We start from the raw sequence: 11,758 nt of genomic DNA on the forward strand, positions 1-11,758 counted from the left end.
TACTTTGCAGTCCGACTAACTTTCGGCTGCAAAAGTAGCCCCAAAATTTTCGACATGCTTTCAGAAGCATTATGCTGGATTTTATCAAACAACTACAAAATCCCGCATATTATCCATCTACCCGATGATTTTCTCCTCATTTCCCCACCCTCTTCGCCCCCAGCTAAACACCTATCGATCACCCAAAAGGTTTTCGAAGATCTAGGCACCCCCCTTGCAGAGGAGAAAACAGCCTGCCCCAGCACTTCTATAGAATTTCTGGGCATAAACTTAGATTCGAATAATTCCAAGCATCCCTTCCCAAAGAGAAAATCGACCGTATAATCTCCTTATCACAATTTTTCCTCGAGAAACAATCATGCGCTAAACGCAAACTGTTATCTATTCTCGGGCATTTCAAGTTTTCTATGCGCATAATTCCCCAAGGCCGCCCGTTTATTACTCACCTCCTTCAGCTCTCTCTCTTCGGTCCCCAGTTTAGAAAGATACAATAGCTCTTTCTAAACCCAGTCGCAATGAACTTAGCATATGGATTTCTTTCCTTAAGCAATGGAACGGCTGTTCCTTTTTCTATAGTGATTTAATTTTACCTCCGGTGGATATTAACTTATTCACCGACGCTGCCCCCTCAGTCGGGTTCGGCGGCTTTTACCAAGGTCACTGGTTCGCTTCAACGTAGCCCTCTCAGATGCTCAGTCTACCCAAAAATTAGCAATCATCTGCTCTTTTTGAACTCTACCCTGAAGTCGCAGCAGCTCTTCTATGGGGAGATGAATGGTCCGCCTCTAGTATTCTTGTTTATTGCGACAACGAAGCCACTGTTCATTTCATTAATAAAGGACGCTCGTATGCACTTTCAATTATGCCCTTATTAAGACGGCTTGTTTAGACGTCGGCCAAAAAACAATTCATTATGCCTGCTGAACATGTTTCAGGTTGCATAAATCAAATTGGTGATTCTCTCTCTCGCTTTCTTTTTCAGAAATTTCGGCTCTTGGCACCAGAAGCAGACCTGCATCTGACACCTGTACCACATTATTCACAAATGATATTGCCATAAACCACACATTGCATCGCCTTCATGAAACTTCCATATTCCTCATCCTTCACGCTGTAGCGCCGAGGACACTTCAGTCATATCTCACAGCATAGAATTCATACAAACATTTCCACACCCTCTACCAAATACAATTCCCAGATTTCTCATTGCTTACCATCACATCATTTATTTCCCACCTCCATACCACCAAAAATATCCAGGCTAAATCTTTAAAAAGCTACCTTAGTGGGGTGCAATTTTTTCATAAATTGATTCACGGGGCCACCTCAGAAGCCATTTCCAACGCTCAAACCTCCCTCCTTATTAAAGGTATCCAGAAGTCACACCCCCCCCCCCTCCCCGACACTAGACTACCTATTACACTCAACATTTTATCAAAATGCATACGCACACTCCGCAAAGGATACCTTTCACCTTATACAGCCCGTACACTAGACGCCATGTTTACTCTGGCTTTTTTTGGCTTCCTGAGGTGTTCAGAAATTGCTATCACATCCAAATTTAACCCCGCTATACACCCTATTATTTCTGATCTAACAATGCTGAATGCGGAAACCCTCGCCTTTTTTATTAAGCAAAGCAAAACAGATCAGACAGGTAAAAGGCATTTAATTTACATATTAACATTTTTCCCCCACACAGCCATTCCAAACTCTCCTAGCTTTTCTCCATTTTAAGGAGACCAAAGGAGCCTGACCCACATGCCCCACTTTTTACTGATGACGCTAATTGTCCAGTTACCCGTTTTTGGTTTCAAAAACACCTAAAAGAAGTCCTTCGCCTTTTAGGCTTTTCCCCTGAATTGTATTCCAGCCATTCATTTAGAATCGGCGCAGCCACCCCAGCAGCTCACAAAGATCTATTCTCTTACCAAATCCAGACCCTAGGCCGCTGGTCCTCCGATGCCTTCAAAGCTGACATTTGCCTCAGCCAATCCCACCTCAAGACAGTCCAGCTAGCCCTAACCAGCTATTACCACACTCCAACTAAGGTTCGGAGCTCGACCCTACGTAGGCTTGAGTGAGTGTATGTGTGCGTGCATGTGCATGGGTACGTGTGTATTTGCATGCGCAGATACAGTGTGCGGATGCACATGTATACATGCATATTTGCATGTGTGTACGTATATAGGTGCCGGCATACGTTTAGGTATGCATATGCACGTGCAAGCGAATGAGTATGTGAGTCTATGGCTGCGCGGATGGGGAGCATATATGTTGTACATATGCTACTACCTTTTCTTTCAAGCCTGCTATGCTCCTTCCCTCACCATGCTCAGACCCCCGCAGGGGTCCAAACTGAGCTTCGACTCTCGCAGAGTCACCCCAAGCCCATCCCGCCACCCCTTCACTACAACCTTCAGTAAGAGCCTTCCCTATCCCCTCCCTCCTCCCAATTCTTACTGCCCCCATATCCCCCCCCCATAGCTCTGACCCCCGCAAGGGTCGCTCCGAGCTTCGACTCTCGCATGAGTCACCACTGCACAGCTCTCCCTAGGCCATTAGGAATCGTATGTGCGTGCATGTTATGCGTGTACGTTTGGTGTATACCTGTACAGATGCGTGTGCATGCATATGCTGCGTCAGGAGCATGCATGCAGGTTATCCCCTCTCTCCCATTCTTCAGCATTGAGTTCCTCCGCCCTCTCTTTTTCTTCCTTTCTCATAGGCCATCAATCCTCTCTATCCACTCTAACTCCCGCAGGAGTGACTAAAACGAGCTTCGACTCTTGCAAGAGTCAAGCCCTGGCCACCTCCTGCTGCAGTCTCCACTGCCCCCTCCCTTTCCCAGACTTCAGCAAGAGAAATGCCCACAGCAGCTCTGACCTCTCGCAGGAGTCAATCACCGCCCATTCCTGGCCCTTACCTATGTAATGACTTGTATATTCATATATATTTATATATACTCTCATATACTCCTTTTCTTCTTTCTGGCGTTGAGATCCTCCGCCTGGCAATTATCTGCCCCTTCTTTCTTCCTTACAGCGTTGTGTGCTTCCCCTACCTTAACCCTTCTTTGATCTCCTCCCTTATCTCCCTAGCCTTCTATTTTCTCAATAATTTTTTCCAGCGTTGAGTTCTCCGCTAAACTGTTTCTTTCAGTGTCAATCATTCCGCTATTTTCTTCCTTCCGCTTAGGCCCTCAATCCCCAGCTCTAACTCCTGCAGGAGTAACTAAAACGAGCTTCAACTCCCACAGGAGTTCAGGCCCCCCCTGGCCACCTTCCACCTTCTCATGCAGGAGTCTTCACCGCCCAAACCTTTCCCGACTCTTGCTTGAGCAATCGAACCCCAGCTCCCACCCCCGCAGGGGTATATTTGAGCCTCGACTCCCGCGGAGTCAATCCAGCCCTGCCCTCACCCCACCTAGACTCTTGCCATCTACTTTGCTCTGCTCCCGCAGGAGCTTCTATTCCTAAGCTATCAACACTACATCCAGCAGCGGGATATGGCATTGTTTCATCTGCATTTTGGGGGGCTCTTCAATACGCGGCTGCTGTCCCGAGCTATATTAAAGCATTTTGGGGAGTTCTCGAGATCTAACTGAGCTCGAACCCCCCTCCCGCCTTGCAACGGGAGGGAGCCCTCGGCTCAAGGATCTCATGAGCTCAAGGCTCTCTCCCGGGACAGCATGCCAAACAAGCTTTTATAATTAATCATCAGCTAATTGTGAACTCTTGAAATTGTAATAAAATACTTTGTGACATTTGTAATTGTCTTTCCGCTAGTTTAATGTCACCACAGCCTGCCATTCAAATGTAATTGCTGAAATCAAAAAATTTTTCTTACTATTAAAGGCCTTTATTTTTTTTATATCAGTAACCAAGCTAACTCAGTGTGAATGTCTATTCTTGATTTCAAAATCTTAAGCACATTAATGAAAAAGTTGAACTTATGTTGAACATGTATTAACATTTACAGTTTTGATATGAACAATTAAAGTGTTGATATTACAAATTACATTGTTTATCAACATTTAGCATTTTTGTTATCAAGCATCCTGTTTTTGATATCAATAATGTATATCCTGAAAGTAAATTAAACTGAGAATGGCTTGTCATAAAAGATGAGTTGTTTTGTATTACAAATTATACTGTGATTTCATGATGTTTTGCACTAAACGTGCACAATACAAAATTAGTTTAAAAAATATTCTTTAAATCACTTTACGTCAGAATTGTCTGTAAATAAAATAAATTCAAGACACCGGCCCTCCAGGACCGAGATTGGTGACCCCTGACTTAGAGCGTCACAGATCCGTGGAGTGGGCCTTAATGTGGTTGGTGCTCATTTTTAGGAAAACAACGGTGACAATGAACTAAAACCAATCATAGCAGTGAGTATTCCGGGAGTCAGTGGTGAGGCAGTGATCCTCGTTCTCGGTCTGAGAGAAATTGAAAATCTGAAGGGTAAGACATTATAATGCGTATTTGTTGTGTTGTAATTTTAATGCATGTTGTACAAAATTTGTAATGGATGTGAGAACATATGAACTAGGGCTGCACGATATTAAAAGAATAATTGTGGTTTTTTTTGGCAATATATATTGCGATATGAATACAATTTTACCAGATGACTGAAATAGCTCTGTTCGGTAGGAATTCAGGTACATAAATTGAATAACAAAACGTAAAATAGCTCTGTTAAATCTATTAAATTTTAAAATTGTACAATTCATTTAGCCTGGATGCTTTAAAGTCTTGTGATATGTTATTGGCCTTAAAACATACAACTTTTGCTCTATTATGGCAAAAATCCATTTGATGCGATGTGAGTATTGTAGATGCACATATTGCATGCTAAAACGATTTATTGTGCAGCCTCACTTGTGTTATTGTTCATTGAAAGTAAAATAGACTAACGAACATTGCCGTGCAATTGCCACATTGCAGCAGCAAAGTCACCTCGTCATCCGCTGCAGGAAGACAACGAACGGCAAGTACAGAAGTGTTTGTGTGTGTTACAATGACAGTAAATTCATCATTACTAGTTAATTAAAACACGTTAAGGAGAAGTTTTACCGACAGGGCTTAGTTTTAGCCAGGACTACTTATAACCCTGCTGTAACAACTTATTAGGCCCGTAGCAAGGGGTGGTTGGGTTTGTTCGAAAGGCCCACAGACAAAGGTCCTCTAAATGAGCTCAGTTGTCGTATTTTGACTGCTATGCCATAATAAATAGCGTAAATAAAATAATTGAAAAGAGTTTTAAAACCAAGCAGAATCTGCAGTTGGCTGTCACTTCGCTGTGACCAGCTAATCTGCCGGCCGGCCAACCGGGGTACAGTTAGGCCGTACTCACACTATGGGCCTTCTCACATTATGCCATCCGTACCGTGCCCAGGCCCATTTCCCAGATCGTTTGAGAAGTGTGAGTGCGCTGAATCGGGCTCAAGCACAGTTCACTTGGCTGGCCCCAGTACACTTGGGCTTTGGCGCGGTACGCTTGTGTGTGAGTGCAAAACGCGCCAAAACCCGAAACTGAAAACGATGCATGATTTTAAGGGACTGTTTCATATGTATTTATTAATCATTCTTACTGTTCAGTGAACGCAAACTGCCGTCGTTTATTAAAGACGCAAACCCCTCACTGCACGACAGCTGCGCACCTTCAGCAGACCTCCTCATTCTTGCAGCACGAGGACTTTATGATTGTTTATGACCGCCAAAAGTTGCGGATCTGTTCGGCGAAATATCTGACTGCTTGTCACCGCATCCCTAAGGACTGTTTGGCGAAATATTTGACTACATGTCACTGCATATTAATGACTGAAATGATATAACAAGAGAAATCTCCTCTGTGCTGAGCGAGGGCGCTAACTGAATAGAGCAGCATCGAAGATGTAAGGGTGCCCAGGTCCGATTGTAGTGTGAGCGTGGGCCGTCGGGGGAGACGGGAGGGGGGACAAGCGTGCTTTGGCCCAGTTCGAGGCAACTGTAGTTTGACATTCATTAGACATTCGGTTTCAAACCAATTAAATTATTCGCTCCTGTTAGAGTTTGAGCCTAACTATGTCAGATAGATATACACTTATGCCCTTTATGTTGCAAAAGGCTTAATTTCTCGATTAAAAAAATTAACAATTAAACCATATCAAATTATACAACAAAACCAGATTCAAAATGTTCAGAAAACATCCTGGTTATTGCACAAGTCTGTTTTTAAAATTAGCGATTTATTTATTTTATAATAGTGAAAAAAATGTTTAATGCAAAAAATAATAATCATTTAACCCCTAAGATCATTTGAGGTAAAGAAACCAAAGCAAGTCAAAAATGTTCTAAATATTATTTTCTTTGATGCACAAGCTTTGTTTTTTGTTCTTTACAGTAATGCCTTTGTTGTTTTTATATAAAGTACTGAATTCATATTTTTCAGTGTATCAAATACATTGTAAAGACTTGCATGAAGCACAGATATAGCTTGTAAAAAGTTATTCAATAAGCTGAAATATTAATGGTACTATCGTTTAAAATGCTCAATGCAAGGCTTTTTTTTTAGTGATGCGTGATTATTTATATAAACAGTAATTTAACTTTAGTTTTGAATTTTTTATTAGTTAAAAATTGTACTTACAGTTTTACTATACGCCAATTTACCAAGGTGTGTGTGTGTTTGTGCTTACTTATGTATCTATTTAGTTAGTTGTATTGTACTGTTTTCTGGCAATTATTGCCCTTACAGTCTGATAGTGAATTTGTTATATATTTATGCAACTTGTTCGGAACAATATTATTACTGTAGCCCTGTAATCTCGCAATACAATAATGTACTTATGGTTGTACAATTTGAAAGTTTTTACTTGACACCCCAAACAGTGCAGTAGTCAAGGGAGTGCTTGCTTTTTATGTGCCGATCCTTAATGCAAGCAGCCAATCAGTAATTGGCTCAGCACAAAGCACACACACACACACACACACACACTTTGGTAAATTTCTTAGATGATTAAAGAATTTTTTTTCCAAGCTATATCTGTGCTTCATGCAAGTATTTCCTATGTATTTGATATACTGAAAATAGGAATTATGTACTGTAAATAAAAACAACTTATGCATGAAAATTGGTAAGCTAAACACAAAGTAATTTTTTGGACTTTTGGATGGTTGCAGAGTCTTTCAACAAAGGCATAACTGTAAAAGTCCAAGCTTGTGCATCATAGAAAATAATATTCAGAAAATTTTATTGTTGATTTTGTTTCTTTTTTTGAAATTATGCAAGAGGTTAAATGATTATTACTTCACATTACAAATATTTTACATTAAAAGTTTTTTTAGTGCTAATTACAAATATCTCTGGTGTTACGAATTAAATAAAAAAATCCTTAATCAAAAAGAGATTTAACCAAAATGTAACAAAATAGCAGGGATTAAAAATATAATCCCTGGTGCTCTCTCCCCAAAATATATACCAAAAACACAACCACTGAGAATTAACAAGAAAATATGATTTATTTACAGAAATAAGGAGCAAAAATAACATCAGGAGGGGTTCAGCCAAAATAAATGACAATAAACCAAGCTAACTAAATTAGATTAAACTTCCCTAGAAAACAAATAAAATAAAATACAGAAAACTTAACTCCCTACTAACAAATACAGGAGAAAACGAAAATAACAAATAAGGCACCAAACCTCCATGCATGCTCCAAGCCCGATAGGAAGACAGAAAACCGGACTTCAATCGCCGGTTAAAAATTATCACAACGGCATCTCACAAAGCCACAAAGAGATACAAACAAACACTAATTGGACCACTTTCTTCACTGAATACAAGTGGGGAATCGAGAGAGAGTGGGGAGCCATCGAACCCATGTTCTCTGCAGGTTATTATAGCCGCCGCCAATCCAAGCGCCAATGATGATCGGTTCCAATGTAATCCGCTGCACCTGCGAATACTTAGAGCGAGAAAGAGAACGAGAGAAAGAGAGAGAGAAACACCACACACACACGCCTAAACTACACTACTCGTAAAGTAGAAAAAGCAAAGAAGAAGCAATTGGAGACCAGCATCACTTTAGTGCACCGATTATAAAATATTGTCAAAGGCATCAGCTACACGATTAAAAAAAACTGGAATGGTATGCTTGAGAAAATCCAAGGACTTCTACAACAATGTAAATGGTTACTTTCCCAGTTATTGTATAGAGGCTGCAAACTTATATTAACAACTTGGTGGGATCCTCTATATGGCACACGCTGGCGTGTGGAGACCCCCCAATTGGTTTACTACCGAAACTCCAAAGAGAGATGGTAAATTTTTTCTGGGACAATCTACATCGGATCCCTCAAAGTGTTCTCTTCTTACCAAGAGATGAAGGAGGTCAAGGCTTTGTTGATCTTGTGAGTAGAGGAGCAGCGTATAGACTGCAGTTCACCAGAGACTATTGTTTGGGCCCAAGAGTCTTGAAGAGCCGGTGGTTTTGGGGGGCCGCTTAGATGTGTCAGGAGATGACACTCCAGGATTGATGGACATATTTGTATCCAAAAAAGGCCACGATTGAGACATTGTTGACAAAGCAGGCACTGGACTGAGAGAATCTTGCTAAATGTATGAGAATACGATCAGTAAGGTTTGCACAGAAACTCTCAGATAAACTGGGAGTTTTTCCCTGATATCAGAATTAAACCTGTTGTCGGACATGTTGGGGATAATAGTCCATCGCTGTGTTTTAATGAAAGTGCTGATGTTAGTTCAGCCGAAGGTGAAATATTTGACAGAGATATTGTGAAAATAAATAACAAGCACATTTTAAAAGACAGAACTGACACGGTATGGAGAAACACACTGGCAGTAGAAGAAGTCATGAAAGCAGAATGCAGAATGATCTATAAAGCAGCATTGATGAGAAGAGGAGGACACTTGCAGTGGGGAATATTACATGCTGCTGTAGCTGTGAACACAAATGACCATTAATATAAGTGAGACGTGTCCATTTTGTCCAGAGAGAGAAACTATTGTTCATGGTTTTACAGAGTGTATGAGACTTTCTCCACTGTTTAATATCCTGACTGCTTTATTTTCACCAATGCCTCATTTTTGTTCTAAACAGGTTTTTATTTTAGGTTTTAAGTAATGCAAATGCAGAAATACAAATGTCCACTAATTCATTTCTTATTGGCCAAGCAAAATGAGCAATCTGTGTTTCTAGGAGAAATGAAATCCAACAAAGAAATGGACAAAACACTGCATCTATTATTAAACACAGGAGTACATCTAGAAGTGTTGTGGATTTAATGACTATAACTTGACAAATGCAGTGACTGTTGTTGAGTGTAAATGGTGTTGTGATGCTGGGCTGTGTCTGTCATCAATGAAGATTTGCTTTATAAATAAACTGATGTCAATAATAATACATGAGGAAATGAGATGAACAATCACTCAATAATTAAAATTAAAGGGTTTGGTCAAATCTAAAACCTCTCTCACACACATACACACACACACACACACACACACACAAATGCTCTCGCTCTCACACACCTACACACGTTCTCTCACACACAAACACACACACACACACACACACAGTAGTAGTAGTAGTGAACACATGTACTCACACACACACACACACACACAGAAACAGTAGTGAACTCATGCTTGCACACACACATACACTCACACAGTAGTGAATTCATGCGCTCACACACACACACACACAAAACTGTCTCACGCACACACACACAAAGTCTCTCACACACACACTCTCTGTCACACAGACAGACACGCACTTTCTCATACACACCTACACACTCTTATTCACACACACAGACACACACACATACGTACACAGCAGTAAACAATAACACAAACAGACACACACTGCTGCTGACTGCTCCTGCAGAGGATTCTGGGTAAATCTCTTGTCAGTCTTCAACACAGTTTCACTGATGATCCAGAATAAACAGTAAACCCAGGGCAGAGCGGCTCAGTGAATGTGGTCTGGACTGAGTGGATGAGGCTCATTGTGTCTCTATAGATGTTGTAAAAGATCAGAGTTCCTGCACTGTGATCCACAAACACTCCTATTCTACTGCTAAGCGGGTTCACTGGGAGATCAGTGCGTGTGTGATTGTGTCTGAATGAAAAACTGGAGGAAAAGCAGAGCAAACTCCAGGACTGAGCATTAGATCCAAACACACACTCAACACCTCCCTTCCTCCAGATGCTCTTATATGACACTGATATCCACACATCATCTCCACTCCAGTCAATCTCCCAGTAACAGCGTCCACACACACTCTCTCTGCACAACACCTGGTACACACTATCAAATCTGTGTGGATGATCAGGATACGGCTGATTCTCATCCACACGCTTCACCTCTCTGTTCTCCTCAGACAGAATGAGTTGAGTGTGTGCTGTGTTTGGATCCAGTGTGAGGAAACAGACATCTGAACACAAGAACACACACATTTACAACCACAGCTGTGTGTGTGTGTGTGTGTGTGTGTGTGTGTGTGTGTGAGAGAGAGAGAGAGAGTTTGTGTGTGTGCAAGTGCATATGTCCGTGTGTGAGAGAGTTTGTGTGTGCGTGTGTGAGAGAGTTTGTGTGTGTGTGTGTGTGTGTTTGAGTGAACACATGACTGTGTGTGTGTTAGTGTGAGTGTGTGTGCATGTTTGAGTGTGTTCTGTGGTGTGTGTGTTTGTGTATGTGTGTGTGAGCGTGTGTGTGTGTTTGTGAGTGTGTATGTGTGTGTGTGTGTGTAGTCCTACATTTGTGTGGTCCTGCTGTAATCCTCGTGTGTCCTCCATGATCCAGACTGTAAACACACACAGATGGAGAGAATGAGCTGTTTAGTTTCCCCCTCAGCTAATAAGCTAAAGCTAGCACTGAGCTGCTCAGCTACACGCTCCAAACTCTTGAGCTAAAACACACAACACTTGTTGGTTGAGCCGGGATGCACAATGAATGTAACACAGTGCGTTCTTTTCCTCTGCTGTTGGTGAAGCGAGCGCAGATACTGCTCATGTTGATGGAGACACCCTGCTGCAACATTCATTTATTACAGTGATCACACTTAGCTTTGCCATCGTTCTTCAGCACATGCAGCCTTTGAGCACATGTTGCAGTCCATCTCTAAACTATGTTCAGATTATTAAAGCTGCTCGCCAGCGCCCAACTTCCTGACAGATTAGCAAGTGAAAAATACACATGTGTGCACAGAGAAGAGGAATCCAGATGTTGATTTTAGAACAAGAGTCTGAACATTAATCCAAGTGTCTGATTCCAGAATCTGAATCCATCTTCAATCCCCAACCCTATTCCTGACCTGATATTGTAGGATTCTTCAGCAGAAATGGAGGAAGAAGTTTCTCTGCTCAGCTCAAATGCTGAAACTGTACAGTGTTAATATGAGATATAATATCACGCTTAATGTGAGAACTGCCCCAGTGCACTGACATATTTAACAGGTTTGATTAATATCTGGACACTAGAAGAGCAGTGAAGTATCAAAGTATCTGTATTCACAATAAAAAAGGCCAGTGCTGCTCCACATACTTGAGTTTGTCCAGTGTGTAGTTTGGATCCTCCAGTTGTTCAGAGAGCAGCTTGACTCCTGAATCTCCTGGATAATTGTAGCTCAGATCCAGCTCTCTCAGGTGTGAGGGGTTTGAAGTCAGAGCTGAAGACAGAAAACCACAGCCTTCCTCTGTCACCATACAGCCAGACATTCTACAAACACAGCAATAGTCCAAA

The 11,758-nt window shown here is 41.5% G+C and overlaps 2 protein-coding genes across 3 annotated transcripts in view; one reads left to right on the top strand and one right to left on the bottom strand.

Annotated features, from left to right (window-relative positions):
* Positions 1 to 11,758, top strand: part of LOC101886704 (zinc finger protein) — an 846,922-nt gene that overhangs the window by 204,610 nt on the left and 630,554 nt on the right. The gene's annotated exons all lie outside the window — the stretch shown is intronic.
* The window catches only part of LOC137491180 (NACHT, LRR and PYD domains-containing protein 12-like), an 83,869-nt gene continuing 79,600 nt past the window's right edge, over positions 7,490 to 11,758 (bottom strand). For both annotated transcript variants that reach the window (XM_087248487.2, XM_088650014.1), the window contains 3 exons: positions 11,561 to 11,734; positions 10,774 to 10,820; positions 7,490 to 10,451 (listed from right to left, as the gene is read on the bottom strand). In XM_087248487.2, the coding sequence (XP_087104613.2) occupies positions 9,931 to 10,451; positions 10,774 to 10,820; positions 11,561 to 11,734 (742 nt within the window). In that variant the 3' untranslated portion in view covers positions 7,490 to 9,930. The remainder of the gene's footprint in view (positions 10,452 to 10,773; positions 10,821 to 11,560; positions 11,735 to 11,758) is intronic.

The sequence above is a fragment of the Danio rerio genome, chromosome 4 (genome assembly GCF_052040795.2).
Source record: "Danio rerio strain M-AB ecotype USA chromosome 4, GRCz13ab, whole genome shotgun sequence".
Taxonomy (NCBI): domain Eukaryota; kingdom Metazoa; phylum Chordata; class Actinopteri; order Cypriniformes; family Danionidae; genus Danio; species Danio rerio.